This window comes from Candoia aspera, chromosome 5 (genome assembly GCF_035149785.1).
Source record: "Candoia aspera isolate rCanAsp1 chromosome 5, rCanAsp1.hap2, whole genome shotgun sequence".
Taxonomy (NCBI): domain Eukaryota; kingdom Metazoa; phylum Chordata; class Lepidosauria; order Squamata; family Boidae; genus Candoia; species Candoia aspera.
Window position 1 is genome coordinate 91,459,558 of NC_086157.1, and position 19,569 is coordinate 91,479,126.

General features: G+C 35.5%; 1 protein-coding gene across 3 annotated transcripts in view; it reads right to left on the reverse strand.

Annotated features, from left to right (window-relative positions):
* Positions 1–19,569, reverse strand: part of NBEA (neurobeachin) — a 454,810-nt gene that overhangs the window by 271,750 nt on the left and 163,491 nt on the right. For all 3 annotated transcript variants that reach the window (XM_063305700.1, XM_063305699.1, XM_063305698.1), the window contains 4 exons: positions 17,785–18,223; positions 11,445–11,599; positions 9,945–10,071; positions 49–176 (listed from right to left, as the gene is read on the reverse strand). In XM_063305700.1, the coding sequence (XP_063161770.1) occupies positions 49–176; positions 9,945–10,071; positions 11,445–11,599; positions 17,785–18,223 (849 nt within the window). The remainder of the gene's footprint in view (positions 1–48; positions 177–9,944; positions 10,072–11,444; positions 11,600–17,784; positions 18,224–19,569) is intronic.

Here is a 19,569-nt window from a genome sequence, read left to right on the forward strand (position 1 = left end):
TTTTTGAAATGTAATGAAATAACAAAATAATTATTGAATATATATTACCTTCTATTAGAAGCTCTTGTCCATGACTGCCCAACAATGTGCGAGATAGGAATGGGGCAAAATCCACAAAGATTTCCCGAAGAAGAGGAGCCACTTTTTCCAAAGCTCTTTCAAGCTTTGTGGTTATGCTGTTGAAAGCAAAGCACAGTGGGTGATGTAAACAAAGCAATCATAAAGTGGTCTAATGCTTTTTAAAATAGATGGGTAAAATAATTAGTAATATAATTTAAACTAGGATAGTGTCATAATACTTTGTATCTAATGGATCAAATACACCCAGTTTTCACAGATTTCGTAAGGATAACATAATTCCTACAAAAAAATATAATATGAAGGTGAAGTCTCCTTTAAATTGATTTTGACTCTTGGTGACCTCATGGACATGTCCATGTAGGGGTTGTTGTTTTTTTGGTACACTCTGGGTTTGCCACTGCCTAGTTCCTACTTAGCCTATACAGTATATCTGAGATTTCCTGTAATCTCACATTCAAGTATTAATTTTGAAATCAGCTAAGGTCAGCCAGGTTCTATCTTCTAACCATCTCCCTTTAAAACAAATCTATTTATAGCAGATTACTATAGGATTGAAGCTGTGTTAGTCTGTGGTGGTTACCAGACTCCTGAATTTAGAGCAGATTAATAATGCAGTTTAATGCAGGCTTTATATTTTCATAGAGCATTCCCAGTTGATACATATTCTAATGACAGAAACATTAATCAAGATTCAGCTAGGTTTAAAGTTGATGTCAACTGAGTGAGATGCACATACCTGATATGTCTAATATCATCTTGTGCTTCTAAAATAAGCAAAAGCATCTGGCAGAATAAGTTGGATTCAAAGTCAGTTGTTCATGAATGGAAGGGTTTGTTCCATTGGTGAATTAGGATCCAGTGGAGTATTCCCACTGGAGGAATGAATCAAGGCAGCAACTATACTCATTTCTCCTTCCCTTTCATGCCACCACATTGCTGTTGTGGACTGTTATAAAATCTGCAAATCTAGAGCAATTATCCATCCATCCATCCATCATTATAATTATTCAGGACTGTTTAACATCAACCTAGAACCCTCATTTAAACTTTCAAACAACTCCAGAAATTCTAAGTTGCATATTAATTTATTAGTCCCTACAAGTGTAACTTGATCTATAAATGTCTTGTGTCATGGTTCATATTATCCATACAGAATATTATTCTTGGCTTTCAATAGGCACCAATGAAACAAAGAAACTTATAAATGCTATTTAAAACACAGAACACATAATTAAAAACAGAATCAAAATAAACCATATCTGGCTAATTAAAAACAAACTTCACAGCCAATATAGCTTTTCTATAAAAGGTCTGCCTAGATAAAAATATTTCAGTCTGCTGGAAAAAAGATCACAGAGAATTTGATCTTATTCCACTGGAGAAGTTTTATCTATCTATCTATCTATCTATCTATCTATCTATCTATCTATCTATCTATCTATCTATCTATCTATCTATCAAATTTTGTTACCGCCCATCTCCCCCAAAAGAGGGACTCTTGTAACAGTGACCGTTAAAGGCCCTTTCTCACAAGTCCATAAATGTATTTCTAAGGAAGCTACAGAAAGTTTTAATGACGATTATGATACTTCAGATCACCTGATACCAAAGTATAAAGGACTTCACTGAGCAAAATCTATACTGTGAACTGAACCAAGAAACAGAAAATAAGGAGAGAATCTATTCTGCAGGGGGGTATATGTTTCTTGTAACTGAACTAGTCAGTAGTCTGATTACAGCTTCTTGAATGAATAGACAGTTTCAAATACTTTTGAAGGCTATAACACATAGAACACATTACAGTAGTCTAAATAATATGGATCTCTGATCAGATAGGAATGGATTGTTTAGCACACAAGCCTTAGCTGAGGAAACACAGTTTCCACCACCACTGTGATATAGATATTTAGTTTTTGAATTCAAAAGTTTGTCTAAATGGAGACTGTGGGCTACCAATCACAAGGCTAAATTCCTATTTCCTGTTTTGAATTTCAATTGTCTTGTCTAAATTAAACAATTTGAATGTTCTTATCTAATCCATTAGCAATGCTATAAACTTTCAGGGATTTGATAGAAAGGCAAGTGTCACCTTCATATTGAGAACATCAAACTATAAAATGACACACAATCTCTTTGCATTTTCATCTATATCTAAAATAGCATATGGGTACCAGCTGAAATCCTAAGGAACACCATAGGCCAATGATATTGAAGACTCCCAGCATTTGTCTTTCAACTATCTCTCTATGGGGTGGAGCTACCATAAAATAGATCATCAAAATCCCATCCAACCTAGGCAATTCATAAGGTTGCTACTGTTATCAAAAGCAGCTGAGACAGTCAAAAGGGCAAATAAAGGATATACTCTCTCTAGTTCCTGGCATATATCATTCATCAAACTGACCAAAGCAGTGTCTGGAACGTTGTAATCTTTGAGGAAACTTAATGGAACTTAATAGTTGTTGTGTTTTTTTTAAACTGGACACTGGTCAGATGCAGAAAATCATAAAACCATAAAAAAATAGTGATTTAGCAATACATAGTCTGTTTAAATAATATTACACAGGGTGGGCAGTTTCATGGCTGGAAAATATAGCCTTCTGTCTAGTTTTGCTGGACAAGAACTATAAAATTGTCCAGGATTGGCTTAGATCAGGAACAATGTTGTCCACGATGTTCTTCAGGAAATAACTGAACGCTGTGTTCATATGTAAAGGGCAAGGTTTTATGTTTGTGGAAATGGAAATAGATTTCTTACCAATTGTATAAGAAATTTGCACAAAGAAGTACATTTGGTATTTGTGAAACCTAACATAAAAACAAAATTTAACTACAGCATATTTAAGAATCAAAAGATATGATGAGTACATTTTATCTGCCAAAACCAACTTGAATCCTGTGAGCGGGGAAGAGAAAATTCCTGCATCATTTCATATAGATAGATCAGTTGGTCCAGGTGATAAAATTATAATCATATTAAAAGAACTACACTCTGTAACTAGAAACTCAGCTTAAACACATTATTGGTCACCACTTAATACTAAACCATCAGCAAAGATATTTTTTATTACAGTTATAATTTGTTGATAAACATTTCGTTAATCACATTTTTTAATCTGGATTGAACAACTTTTAGGAATTTTAAAATCTTTTGACATTTTAAGTATTAGAAGACAGAACTGAACTAGATGGTCTTTCCAGTCCTATCATTCAATCATTCTTAAAACGGGAACAATAAACCACCCAAACATTGCACTGCAAAGTATAGAGTTTTAACTTTTCTAACACTTGACAATGGCCAAAAATATGCCATGTCCTCTTTCCTCACTGTTCCATATGTTTTCATCAAAAAGACATTGACAAACTTTGTAGTGCTATGATTCACTCTTCCCAAATAATGTACGGTATGAATCTATGTTATCTACCCATCCCCCGGATTAATACAGTTCATAAGCTCTTCTTTGGTAATGACTGTGCCAGCTATCAGTATGGCATAAAATGGGTTCCTTACCCCTTTACCATTACATCACTTTGAGTTCTGGGACAACTCTGTACTCAAATGTATCTCTTGTGTAACCTTTCTAGCAGCCATTGGCCACAAATGTACTTACCCCATCCCATCTTTGGCAGGCAAGATAAAAAACATTCCATTTGTGTCTTTAAAGGAACTGCCACAAAAATTAGGCTGTCCAGATTGTAGCCCCCTTCCTCTACTCATAGTTCCTTGCTATCTAAACACCATATTCTCATAAAGAAGCTGCCCCTATTTTCACACCTGTGATGTTAATGCCTGGTAAGAGGCATGCCTAATATGCCCTTCCCCCCGCCCCGTACCTAATGACCTAAGGGAGGGGGAATATGATGACAGGTTTTTATTCATCCAAGGCACAGTTATGACACCCTAAAACAGGTCACTTGACCATACCTCCCTGAGAAGGTGCCATGAATTTTTACACGTTGATTTCAGCACCAAAGGATCAACACAATCTTGGGTGGGGAGTAAGACAAGGCCAGTCTTATTATAGGACATGGGAATTGCCAGCATGGTGTGCTGTCAGCTTAAATTGTAAGAAAGGAAAGAACCAAGTTCTGATGATCTTCAGACAAGAGGTGTGTGACATTCCTTCCCCATTCACAACTGCTTTGTCCCTGGTGGTGTTCTTGCGGCTAAGACTGTTGGTCTGGAGCTTCTCTTGGAATCTGAAGCATGGCAGCTGCCCTGTCCTGGGCCCCTTCTGCTTTCCTGACTCAGTTTGTAGGGCCAGTAGTATCACCATCTCCTTCTGCCCTTTATTCCCAGACAGCTCAGCAAATTCAAGTTGAGCAATATGCAGGCTCAGAAAGAGCTCCTGACTGAGGACATTACTTAAATTAGGTAACAGCCAGTTCCTAAGCAGATAAGAGATAGGTCACGATAAGCAGCAGAAGGTAGGACTAGTAGGATCAATAAGGTGTGGCTTCTCACGGTGTGCTGATCATTCATGCTCAGCAATCTAGGTGGCAGACACAGTGAGCCACAAAGTGCTTAGTTCCTGGTATTTATAGATCGGCATCACCAGGCACTTTCAACATCACCATGCTTCTGTTGTTTGTCCTTCTTTTTTATATATATATATAATAATTTTAATAAAGTTTGCAGTTACAAAGATAGAAGACTAATACAAACTAAAAAAGTTATTAAAGAATGAAAAAGGGGATATAAAGTGCCGAAGAGAAAATACAAAGAAAAATAGAAAAGAAGGAAAAAAATAAGACTATAGTAAAGAAAAAGGAAATATATAAAGAAATGACTTCTCCCTTTATCACAACAAGTACAGACAATTTCAGTAACTTATCACCTTCTCTGAGAATACAACAAAAGAGCTCTTCTTCCCATATCTCATCTCTTATCTATAAACAAAGCCTCGTCATTCAGCAAAAATCCATTAGGGTTTCTTACTTTGGATTTACAAAAGAGACTTGTCAAAGTTTTGAAGGATTTTCTGAGAAGAGACAAAGAAAAAATGAAAAGGAATCAAGTTCTGAGACATTATTTTAAGGGATTAAAGATCAAGATGGTTAAAATCAAAGGGAAGGAATATAAAGTTGGTTTATTTGGCCAAGGTTAAAAGATATATGTTGTTGTTTCTGTGATAACCCTTAATGGATTTTTGCTGACCAGGACCAGATGATGAGGCTTTAAAATTTTGGAAAAAGAGATTTTTTTTGCTGTATTTTTAGAGAAAGTGATGTTACTGTGATAAAGTAAATGGAAGGAATATAAAGTTGGTTTCTTTGATAGAGGTTAAATTATATATGTTGTTTGCTGTTGTTTGTCCTTCTAAGTATGCTACCTGCCATGCCCTACTAGGTATATAACACACCTACCATCCCTCTCCCCTACCCCATCTCAGGATCTGAGGCTGCAACCAAGAGTGCTTAGTTTAGAGCCCATTCTGTCAAACTGTTGGCACAGATTAGGACTGGTCACACACCTCCTTAGCTAGGTGACAGTCTGTGGTGCCCAGAGTTGATGGAGTGTGGTATAAAAGACCTGGACATGTCCAGGCAATATGCAACTGGGTCTGGCAGCTCAGAAAAGAAACACCTATTTGTTCCAGGAGCCCTGAGTTGAATTTCACGGGGTATACCTTTGCCTGTTCAAGCACATGCACAGCCTGAGCCTTATTAGGCTAAGCTCCAGGGTTTCTGTCTTTCTCTGCTTGGTAAGCTAGGTGTCAGCCTAAGAACACCTGGGCTAACATATTAGGTTACTGGTTGAAAGGAATGACATTGGCATAAATCTTCCTATCAAAATATTTGGATTAAGCAAATAGTAATCCAAGGAAGTTTATGCTATAATTCATTAGTTAACCTTTTCGGTGCCTCAAGACTCTGCTGTTTCTCTTCAGATTTGTATGTCTACTGTATGTAGAAACCAGTTTGCAGTTCTAAATAGTTAGAACAGTTAGAATCACTATTAATAATACAGAGGTTTGAAACAAGGACTAGGGAAAGGGAGGAGATTACAATCTTATAGCCCATAGGTGACTTATTTCTTTCAGTAGATGATCAGTGGATTATAGGACTAAACGAACTGCAAGATCAGGCCTCACTGTTCATATGATACTGCCAATCTCTAACGCAAGCTATCCAGGCGGTAAAAGAGGCATTCAGGCCGTCGCTCTATCTCACTGCCGACCAGGCAAAGGAACCACTGAGTTGCTACATCCCCCTTTAAATTGGTTTCCTCTTGTTTAATCTCTTCCAAAACGTACCGTGATACTATGCTGCCTTACAGGAGCACTGTTCCAAACTGTTAAGAAGCTGTATTTTATCCAACCAACCATTTCCTTTCCTGTTATTTTCCTCAAAAAAAGAATGCTATTCTCTTCCTCAAAAGCTATAAAATATATTAGCTATTCTCTTCCTCAAAAGCTATAAAATATATTAGCAACCCAACAGAAAGAACAGAGAATGCTATTCTCTTCCTCAAAAGCTATAAAATATATTAGCAACCCAACAGAAAGAACAGAGAAAAATTTCTGCTCTTCGTAATTATTGAAACTCTCCTCTTGCCTTTCAGGGGAGAGTTCCAATAACCAAATGCTAGTAATGGCCAGTGTTATATAGGTCAAAAGCACATATTGTATACAACACTGGCCATTACTAGTATTTGGTTTTTCCTCTTATGGCATTTATTTCATAGCAATGCTCTCATGAAATCATTCTGTCATTTTAACAAGAAGTGCCACAAAGCAGCCATGAAGGAGAGTAGAAAGGATTATGCTGACTCCTGACATCCCATAGCACATATTTTAAAAGGTTATGTATGTTTTTAATATAGATATGACATTTAAAAAATGAAGTTTTTCCTAAAACTCTTCTTGTAGAGAAGAGGTTTTCTGCTCACAGTATATTGTTCAACAGATTTAAATTATCTCTGGAAACACAGAAAAGCTTTTAGCATTTGAAAATTAGTAATTTCTTATTTTACTATTTATCTACATGTAACAGCATTATGAGAGCCAGTTTAGTGTAATGGTTAAGGCTTCAGGCAGGAACTGGGACACCGGGAATTCTAGTCCTGCCTTGGGCACAAACCCAGCTGGGTCACCCTCTTTCAGCCCTAGGAAGCAGGCAATGGCAAACCACTTCTGAAAAATCTTGCGAAGAAAACTGCAGGGACTTGTCCAGGCAGTCTCCGAGAGTCAGACATGATTTAAAGGATTAAGAAAAACAACAACTGCATCATAAAAACTGCAAGAAAATTGAAGTATTTTTATGAAATAATACTTCATATAAAATCCAGTTTCTGAAACACAGGCAACCACAAAGCAGCATTCCAAGACTATACATAGAGGAACTATACAATAACATTTCATCTTTTGTAATAATGTTTAAATAAATATAGTTATAAAATTGCAAAACAAAAATTAATGGGGCATCCCATAAATAAGATAACTGAAAAAAGCCAGTCATGCAGCTCAGGCCCATTATAAATGGCACCAAGCAACGACAAACTTGGAAATGCAATCCATTCAAACTCTTTGTAAAGTTGAAGCTCAGATAGAAAATAGCTGGTGTTCTACTACAACCCAAAAGCATGTAACAAGCATTCAGTATTATATCTTAGAGGAGAAGATGACAATCAGATTTCTCACATTGCCACAATTATATAAGATGCAGAACAAATTCTAGCTCTTTACAACCTGATTACTAAGATCTCTAAATCTCAATATAGATACAATTTACAGAGTGGAAAAAACAATCCCTTTTGTCTATGTACTATATCACACAATTAAAGGTAGAAATTAGGCTTATCTATCTATCTATCTATCTATCTATCTATCTATCTATCTATCTATCTATCTATCTATCTAATTTATCCCCGCCCATCTCCTCCCGTCGGAGGCCTCTGGGCGGTTTACAACAAGTGATTAAAACCATCAGAATAATACAAAAAATAAAATACAGTAAAAATACTATAAATAGAAATAAAAAATAAAGAATAAAAAATCCAAGCGATGAAACATCTAAAACAGTCCAAGTGTGGGAGGAGTGGTCTATAACAACCATCCCCATGTAACTCTATTCCCCTCTCCACCCCAAGCGAGGCGGCAGAACCAGGTCTTCAGACTCCAGCGAAAGGCCAGGAGCGATGGGGCCAATCTCACCTCCGGGGGCAGCATGTTCTACAGGGTGGGAGCTACTGCGGAGAAGCATGCCCTCTCTGCACGATCGGGTGGGACGGGTTGATGTAATGGGGAAGAGGGGGTCCCTAAGGTAATCTGGTCCCATGCCATGTAGGGCTTTAAAGGTGATAGCCAACACCTTGAATTGGACCCGGAAGCAAACTGGTACCCAATGCAGCTCACGCAGCAGTGGTGTTACATGTGCCCTTTTGGGGGCACCAAAAACAGCTCGCGCAGCTGCATTCTGGACCAGCTGAAGCATCCAGATATTTATCTTAGCTCAACCTCTATAAATCAAGACCTTATTCCTTATATTAAATAACTCTACCAAAATACTAATCCCACGTATTACAATTACTTAATGCAGAAAATCCAGTAATTGGTTGCCACTATGATCCAATGTTTATAAGGACTATCATCATAAGTACTCTACCCTTTTCTGTGACTCAGTCCATAACTTTTTGTCCTAACCTAAATAGTATGACGTTTACCTTCCTTCCATGTTCTGTCTCTAAAATACAGCCTTACAAACAAGCAGAGGGGAAAATGTTTGCAGGTTGTGAGAAAACAGAACATAAATAAAAGATATATCTTTGGAACTCATTTCAAATTAAAATTGGATCAGTTGTATTTCTTTTTGTTAGTACTATCTAATGTATAATGAGTGATTCTGTGTAAACTATTGTCAAACTGGAGTCATCAAGAGAGAACTCTGGGCCAGATTACAATTTGATGGAAACCTCATTGGTCCTGATAAACAGAGTTGGTTTTTCTTACTTTTCTATCTCTGTAACAATTAACTTGGCTGCTGCTACTGATTTTTATCATAATTTTGAATCTTTATTTAAGAAACTTAAAATTGAAATCTTGGAAGTTAATATTTCTCCAATAACTTTAGAAAAGCTTATAGGTGGAAGGTAACATTTGAAATCAAATTTTCTCAGGAAATTTGTGAATCCTGTCTTAAAACATGTAAAATTTCCTCTATAGTATATCTTCTTTATTTCAAAATTTGCATTTATTTATTTATGAAATGTATATAGCCGCCCATCTCATATATATGACTCTGGAAGGCTTACAAACAATTAAAACAAATATTTAAAAAGAATAAAAAAAGAATAGAACCATGTAAAAGAAAAAAGAAAAAACAATACAAAAGCATATAAAAATCATAATAAAAATTCATAAAATTCATAGCTGAGGTAATCACATCTAACAATAACATTCAATACAACCACTGTGCCAGATGTGCCACATTCCCTGGTCCCCATGCCAGTTGCAAAACAATGCTTCTAGGGTCTTTCAAAAGGCCAGCAGGGTCTTTATATATTTACATTTACATATTTATATATTTACATCAGCAATGTTAGCTATATGAGAAAAGACCAAAACAGAAACAGGATTGTTTTGATCTTGTATCTCCTTCCTTCCTTCTATCCTCCGTCCCTCCTGTTACTTTAATTCCAGGAAAAATGCATAAGCAATACTTAGGGTTAGGGTTAACAGCATGAAATGTTCTGCAATTAATTAATTATAATCATGGTTACAGCCCACATTTGTACTTCAGTGAGTTCTCAAGGCAGTACATTTTATTCCAAAGACCTGGAAGACTTTGCAAAGATATTTGTTGCTAGCAAGTTCTAGGCCATCAACCTTCTATCTATCTCTAGACAAATCTATAAAGTATACCTCATATTTTCAGCTGAATCCTCGGGCATTGGTGCAACCGTTTGAACAGCAGGAAGATTCTTACTAGTAGCACCATTCACAAAACTAGATGACGATGATGATGATGATGAACCCGAATCCACTGCACCTATCCACCAAAATAGAGTATATTCAGTCTGAAAAACAATGCATCAACTTCACAGTAAATCATAACATATCTATTTTCTAAGCACTATAACTCTGGAACACTATTATTTTTAGACATTTCTCTGGTAATAACAGGTGGCAACTAATAATTAAAAGTTGAATTAAATAGATTAAAATAATTTATTCAGTCAGAGGGTACTCCAAAATTAAGTTAAAAATCATTCATTCTTTTTTTTCTTAACTATAGACTAATATGCTACAGTATAAATATTTACTCTCAAGTACTCTCACAATTATGTATGGAAAAAACCCTGAGACAAAATTATTTAAATAATGGAGAAAATCATCTATAATATCTTGCCCATATCCAATTTATAATCCAAATGTTTAAAAAGTGTTATAAGTATACTTCACAAATATATTACACAACAACACAAACACACATACTACTTTTGAACAAAATGTGAAACCCATTTCAGTGATTTAAACAAACATTAATCATAAAACTGAAGGTTAAGAGATTATCTTCTTAAAAATTACTACCATAAAAACAGCAATAAGCATTTTCAGTATTATCTAGTGCTGATGGAAATAAAAATGAACATGTGGGGGTATCTGGTCTCCATAAACCAATAAGATGACATCTACACCCTTCAGGAAATTAGCAACTATTCTGTTTACATCTAGTTAAAAATCCCTGAGAAAATATTATAAACTGGATGCTCTGAGAAAATGTGCTCAAAATTACCATAAACAGATGTTTGTGGCATACAAGAGATACAGAGAAAATGAAAATATGTGAACCCAAATGATACCATTTATACCAATGCAGCTAGCATAGCAAAAGCAATAATCTATAGTTATAATGAAATCTATGTGCAATGCCCTTGATTAGTAATCCTATTATTAAGCATTTGATCATGCTGTACAGTTCGTTTTTTTTTTAGAATACACTCATTTCAGTAAGCATTTCCACTGGGAAATTTTTCATAAAAGGTTTTAAATATCTCTTCCAAGATATTTTAAATTAATGTCTGCTCAGGTGGATTCAAGCGGGGAAAACCTTCGATGAACTGATTTAAAAAAAAAAAGCCAGGGCCCACTGATACATGAGGTTATAAGCAGATTTAGCTTATACCGTTTACATTCTTCAGCAATTTTTGCCCTTTTTCCAACCACTAACTGAATTGCTTAATTTAGAACATAAACATTTTTGGGTGAAAATGATTTCTTCAGTTTTCTGCTCGTTAGGGAGTGAGTATGCTTAAAGGTATTTATTACGAAAGGATTTCAAATGTAGGAAAGATACCAAAAGCAAACAAAAACAAGCAGAAAGAAAAAGACGAGAGTCACAAAAATATCTGAAGACAATACCTGTTGTATTTATCATACTTTTTGGGGTAGCTCCTGTGGCAGCAAATATATTTGGTGTACTGCTGGGTGGAAGTCCACCTCCAGCTGTGGCAGTTCCAACTGTGGTGACCGCTAGACTTCCAGGAGGAGGTTTTTTCACTGGAACAACAACACTTCTACAGAGGGAAAAAAATCAGTGCAAAATCAGGAAATTTCACTGAGAAAAGAATGCCTTTCCCTCCCCTACACATACAATGGAGCAGTGTTTCTCAGTCTTGGCAACTTTAAGAAGTGTGGACTCCTATTCCCAGAATTCCCCATGGCATGGCTGGCTGCGGAATTCTGGGAGTTAAAGTCCACACATCTTAAAGTTGCCAAGGTAGAGAAACACTGCATTGGAAGAAGAAATCAATTTTTTATTATTATTACAGAAATAAAAGATCAAAACAAACATAAAACATATACAAAGTTAAAAACAAGGAAAACCGGGACAAAAGCAATTTTTATAAAATTAAACACTTGAAAGGAATACGTATATGATTTTAAGGAGTGTCAAAAACATTTTAAACATCAATATAAAAAATGTATACCCAGAATGACATTTGTACAGAGAAAGGTAATATATTTTAAAACTTTATAGTGAATAAATAGCATTGTTTTTTTAGCCATTTCTGAAATTAGCCACATTTCATCTTTCAACTCGTGTCCCTTAAAATGATTAAAAACATTCTGAGATTTTTTCAGGTAATCTGAAAATGTAACTTTAGCTTTCTTTAACTTTGAAATGATCTCAACAATAAGTAACTTGAATTATGGCTACCTGAACTGGGCTGCAAAAAATCCAGATGACCACCAGAAGACAGCCAAAAGAATGAAAAAGCTCCCAACTCGTTGCTGCTGTTTAGGGATAGTCCAGATTTTTGCAGCTCAGATCTGGTAGCCTTATTACGTTGTTAGCTCTGCTTATGGTATTGCTGCTCATACTGTATCTCCAAATAGAATAATACAATTATAGAGAATTACGTAATTAAAATTATTCATTCCAGCAGTACCATAAGCATAGTATTATATCACTATAACATCTTTAATGTGCCTTGTGCATTATGTGTGGTAAATGGATACAAAAGGATTTACAACCAGAGGTAATCACAGAATAAATTTGATAGAGTATGGTGTAACAAAGAAAAAATTCAACAGACAACCTAGGCAAGGTATAGAACGGTTTTGTGGACATAAAGGATTCAAGGACAGGGTTTGAGACATGCATTTAATGAGAGAGTTACAGGAATAACAGAGAAGCACAGAAGAATGCCCCTCTCAAGTCCTGCTAGGTTGTATCGTCAGGAGTGGGGGCGGGGAAATGTCCCCAGGAGGGATGAGCAAAGCATGGCAGGAGTGTACGCCAACAGTATATACTCCCAGAAGAATCTTCCAAGGTATGAAAGTCATCCCAGCTGCCCAGGTAAAGCAAGCAAGCACCTGTTATCAGGCAGCAATAATATAGGAAAATGCTGGAGGCAGGTGATCACTTTATTGACAATGGCAAAGGCATAATTTCATACTGTGCAGGAGAAGAAAAAGGCGAACCACTTCTGTATTTTACCCAAAAAACCTAAATGGAAAGACAAGATTAAGTGATTGACCATATAGTACTTCATGGCGAACCCCTTAGGATGAATGGCACTCAACACAGTAGTGAGGAAGAGCTGGGTATCTAAGAGTACTAATGTTGTTTATTATTTTAGTATCTTAGTTGTTTACTGTGTAATTTTATATGTTGATGCTTTTAAAAGGATAATTTTATTGTAAACTGCCTAGAGTCCCCCTTTTTGGGGGGAGATGGGCAGTGATAGAAATTTGAATAAATAAATAAATAAAGCTAGATTAAAGCCTTCCAGATGCCTAGTTGCTAATGTTGCCATACAAGAAAAGAAAATCCAAAACTGCAAAAACACAATTACAGTGGGAACAAGCAATATAAGAAGCATGAACATGGGAAAGCTCCACACAGTGAAAAATGGAATGATTACACACTGACATCTTGGGCTAGAAAATTGAAATGGGCTGAATAATATCAATTAAATTTCATGGACAACCATTTAATATCATGATTATCCAAGTTTGTGCTCTAAGCGCTGATATAGAAGAAGAGTAGATTGATGGATTTTATGCTCAAGTTCAATCTGAAATCAAGAGAAATGCAAGCAAGGTGTGTGGCTTGTGGTGGAGACTAGAAAGCCGAAGTTAGAAATAGTAAGGAAGAAAACCTAGTTGGACTATATGGTTTAGGAAACAGGGGAAAAAAATCAAGAGAAAGACTGCCAATCCAATGATTTCTTGATTGCTAACACAATCTTCAAACAAACAAAATGGTGCCAATATACATGGACATCACCTAATGGAGCACAAAGAAATGAAATTGTATTATTGGTACCAGAAGGTAGAAAAGCACAGTTAACAGCAAAGAGGTGGCCACTGGCTGACCATGAAAAAGATCATGAATGGCTCACTTGCATGCTCCAAGTGAAACTAAAGCAGAATTAACAGTGTCATTTAATTAGACTGTCCTCAATGTTTGTAATTTAAAACAATTTTAATGTTTAATAGCATGAAATTTACAGAATATCAAGCTCTGATTTAAAATGGGAATGCACATTTCAATCAAGATACATGAAACCATAGAGCTTAAATACTAAAAAACGAAACAAAACAACTAACTCTAACATTTGCTTCATCTAAAAGCTATATATGCACTATAGACAGCTTCTCCATCTTCTGTTCTGCTAAAGATACCCTAGAGTTTAGCAGCACTTTGACGATGGTGAAAATTACCAAAAAGAAACTGTTTTCAGAAAACATGCTAATTTTTTCCATATGTTTCTTTGGACAGAATGATCAACCAATCTATTTTATTAAATTCAGAAGAGTTTCAAAAGGTGGTTGGGAGCAGGGAGAAAGTATAATTTTAAAAACAAAATTTGGTGTCCATGCTTTTGGATTGTGAAATTATCCTGTTTTTATACATCCAGACCCTGCAGTTCTACTTTTTTTTTTTTTTAGGATAGCTCACATTAAGTAATTTATTACATTTCTACTGCTGTATAACGAAGATTTCAAATCTCACAAATTTCAGAATTTTATAGTCAACATATTAATGTACTACAGATATATTTGTAAGTAAGCACTGCTTTAAATGAGTAAAAATAAAATGTTTAATCCATAAATGTGTTTGCGTGTGTTTCAATATACTGCAAAATATCTTTCTGTCAAATATAAAGTGTAAATGAAAATTTGTCACATTCACTCTAGAATTGTCATAGCCTCTAGCAAATAATCACTTGCTTGGGCTGCTGCAAATACCACTACACTTCTTTTTGTTTTTCATGTGATATCAGAGTCATAACTTTGAGTCAAGACTCCAGGGCCAAGGCAATCTGTTTATATAGTTTTTAATGTAATTACACTACCTTAAGACAGATGAGGCAGAAGGCAGGAATATATTGAAACTGATTGAAAAATGCAGTAGTCCAGAAGCACTTGTGGGGAAGAGGTCTCTGAAAAGCTGCTCAAAGCTTCAGAGTTCGAAGTGAAATTTTTGATGTTGTCACTCTCAATCTATTGAAAAGCTGACGGACAATCAAACCCGTCTGGCTAGCTGGCAGCTCATTTTGCTGGCAGGTGGCAAACAATTAGACACACCAATTTGTGCCTCCTGATGACATTAAAGCATGAAACTAAGTTGTATGCAAGGCCTAGTGATTTGTGTGAAAGCATTTCAAAAATAATACTCTTTGCCGTGGCAACTCATTTCAGACTGCCACCTTCCATTATGGCTTTGAGTAGTGAAGACGACAGACTTGAGTTACGTGCAGTGCAAGGGCGCTTCTGTTCAATCCGTCATCAGCGCCCCCCGAGACCTCAATCCCTCCTTTCATCAATATCACCTCATCATTTACATTCGATAGTACTTGAACTGCTGAATACATTAACTACACAGAAGATCTATTTCATGAGTATTATTTATATATATACACACACACACACACACACACACACACACACATATACATATAGTATTTTTACAATCCATTTACAATTCTGTATGTTTTAAAAAGAATTTTAATATGTTTTATAAGACAGTTCTGTAGAATTCTATCACTCATTTTTTGGTTTATTTGTAATGAGTAAACGCATAGTAAATATTTACTATCTATGTGAAGCTGGGCATTTAAATGTTTTTAATAGACAGTTTCTTTTAAATGAGTTTTAAGATTCCCCAGTAAATCCTTAATAATCTTTAGCTACTTTAGAAAATCTTATAAAAATCTTTATGAAAAATAACATCCACTATACTATGTTGATATTTATAAGAATCAGAACAATCCCACAGAGCAATGAGTATATTTTAGAATGCTAATAGAAATATTTTAAATAAATATGGCAATAGTACAAGGAATTGCACAAGCATACACTGACATTCAGTTCACAGGTTATATCCGTAGTTATGAAAAATAGAAAAAACTAATTTGGAATATTTCTTAAGAAAATAATACAGATTATCTTGGGCTACTTCAGATTTAAAATTGTTTTCATGCAGCATTATAAGAAAGTAGTGTAGCAAGTCTTGGGCTTCTGCTACCTATGGCTACTCTCTCTGGGTTAAAAATCTGAATTAGATGGCAGTAAAGAGTTAAGTTTCCCATATCATGTTGCTATCATCAAATGGCCATCCAGTTTTTGTAACCTCTATATGGTAGTGCTAACACTGCTTCTGTTTCCTCCTTTGTGTTTCAGGAAGGGATTTAAAGAGTCTGTTTTCAGCCACAAATAAGCTGTAGTTTCCTGTAACATCAAATATGACATATTCTGTTTATTTTACAGTTTATTGTACAGTATTTATCAGCAAAGTTTGATCTTGATTTGTTGAAGTTATGTTGTTTTCTTGTTTGCAAAGCAATACAAGCTCAAGGCTCAGCATGGCTTATTCTCATAATAGTAATATGGCTTTAACTTTGATTATATTATGTGTATAATAAGAGAACTAAAACACTGAAAATTAAAAGTGAAAACAAGAGATTTGCAAATACAGTAAAACACAAAAAATAAACATTCTCTAAGAGCATTAATTCTTAACAGATTTTAAAAAGTTTCTTCTATATCTTTTTTACATTTACGCAGGTTATATCAACTGATTACAATCCTTCTCTAACATCTGAAGTATAACTACATGGGTTTAGAAACAAATGCAGTCTCAAACATACACTAGAGTTGGATAAGAAATGGAAAAACTGCAAAATTTGCCGACCTTTACCCCAAAGTCCTTACTCCCAGAACTATCCTCCCACCTATGCTCCTCATAAACCTGTGCACCTGTACTGCACAAACAAAACACTCAACACATAATATGCACAAAAAAGGAATCTACAAGCACAAATCCCACAAACAGAAGCACACAATCCACAAAAAGCAATCTCTCCTGAACAGTAATAGTAGCAAAGCACAAATTAGAATAACAAAACTGGAGGAACCATTTAAAACTAGTTCAACCCCTTGATTAATCCAAGTTAAAGCATCCCTGACAGATGACTCTCCAAGTGCTGATTCAACACAGTAAGTAAAGGAAAGCCCATCACTTCTCTGAGTAATTAGTTCTGTCAAACTGTTACTGTGATTTACTTACTGTTGGGAATTGTTTATAACATTCAAGTAGAATATGCCTTCTTGATCAGAGCCTGTGGCAACCTCCTTAAAACTCTGTTTGTATGAGGACTTACTGAAAAGCACTTTTTGAATATGATTGTCAAGTCAACTGTGAAACCACCTAACAGAATTGCCATCAAGCCCACATTTAGTCGGTGTGATAATCAAAATATCATGAGATACTTCGTCAAATGTTCATCAATAGTGTTCACACAATTTACGAAGGAATTTAACCCCATTTTTAAAACATGATATAAAGGCATGATTTGCTCTTGAGAAATCCATTCTGATTTTTGGCAATCACATTGTTTTCAAGGTGCTTACAGATCACTCTCTGGAGATATGCCCTGGAGATTTACATTCATCCACAGTAAATAATTACCCTTTACCACAGTCCGATCAATTTCAAACCTCATTCCTGCCCCTTCATCTTGCTCTTCCCAATTGCTAGGTAGAACACACAGCGTCCTCTCAAAGAAGATTAAGTCAGAATCACGACTGAGTGAATACTTATGTCACCTGAGTATTCCCAATGTTTCTGGTTTATTCACCAAACCATGGTTAAAAAGGTTAGTTTTGTGTTATGTATAAACATAACAAGTTAAAGATTCTAGTATCAAGAGTAATGTATATATATAGTACAGTGAACTGTGTTACATACCTGTCAAAAGAGTGAAACTGCATTGGGAGAATAGGCTGAGCTTCTCTTTTCAGTGCAGGATCAGGATATGGAATAGGATCAGGACCACATTCTGGAATTTCAACAGGAGCTGCTACCAGACTTTTCAGTATTTCTTTAACATTAATACCCTTGCTTTGGCTAATACTTGATATTGAAGATGCAGGCTTCAGAATTTCACTGGGACTTTCGGTTAAACTTTCCTGAGATTTTTTCACCTCAGATGACAAAGTAGATAGCAACTCACTCATAGCATCTGGACCAGGGCTTGTTTCTAAATCTGTTCCATTTAAAATACTGGGTATTTGTTCTTCTTCAATTCCAGAATCAGTATGAGGAATGGAGCTTTCCAGTGGAATATCTTCAATTGGTGTTGGGATTTCTTTTTCTTTGATATTATCTGGAAATACAGCAGGAGTTTCTGCAACAGAAAAAGTAGAGAAATATTCAAGCTTGTAAATTAGTAGTGTTATACCCTCCAAAATTAATACAGATGTCAGCTCAAAATAAGGCAGAAAAATATAGGTGTAAAACCCTCCAAAATGCATGAGGCACTTAGTGATACATTCTTAATCTGAAATTTCACAACAGCTATGACTCATATATTTACTGGTCCAGCCTACACTGCAAGGCTTCAATGCAGGATTGGAAGAAGAATGCTTCAGAAATGCCTACCTGGATATTTTCAGACTTATAGAAACTAAGTAACTGGTAGCAGAATGCAACAAATTATTTTGCATATATTTGTTTGTTTATATCTTGCCTTTCTTCCAGGGGCCCAAGGTCAAGCATATAACATTCCCCCCTCCAATTTTACCCCGCACAGTAATCCTGTAGGGAAGGTTGCACTGAGAGTGAGCTTCCCTGGCTGAGGATAGCTGTGAACCTAGGTCTCCCTGGTCCTAGTCCAGTGCCTTCTTAACATTCCATATATATTCCATAATTAGCACAAAAATGTTAAAGAAACAATAAGACCACTGTCTGATCTGCTAATTTCTTATCCTGTTTCATAGGACCTACCAAAAGAAAGGCATGCTTCACCAACTTCTGAAAAGCAGAGAGGGCAGCAGATGACCCAATCTGAATTTTGAAGTCACAGGTATATTGCACTTTGATAAGAAACTTGAAACAATGTCTCAAGTTGTCTACATATTTTGGGATTCCTATCTTCTTCCTTTGGTACTTTTTGGATATGGGAAATCTTCAGATTCTAGTTAAGGTCCCCAGCTGGTTCAGTATATCATTCCCATTTATAGAAATTACATTTTGAATGCAATACATGTTTTAGTAGAAATCAGCCAGAATACAGATATTTCTTTTTGTAATTAAAAATGGAACAAATTGTCATAATGATCACTGCTACCTAATATTAGTACAATTGTCATGGAACTTGTATTACACATCTTGTAACCGACTTCAGATTTCTTGAGACATGGCTGTTCTTGTTCCTATTTTTGAAATTAATTTTAAACAGGAAAATGAAAGTTTTTTAAAAATTGAACAATTATGTATAGAGGGTTTGGTATAAATGTTTTGGGTTTTGGATTTCAAAAAGACTCTGGGTGGCCATAGTAAATTTAATAAATAAATGCAAAATATGCATTTAGTGAATGCATGAGCTACAGGGTGAATAAAATTCCTTCTCACTCAAAATGTCATTTCTGCTGATAAAAATTCTTCCGGTAAACATTTGACATTTGATGTTCAAGGGTATAAAATGTGTGGGCAAACTCTGTGATGTGTTTAAATCATCCCATTTTTAGTCAA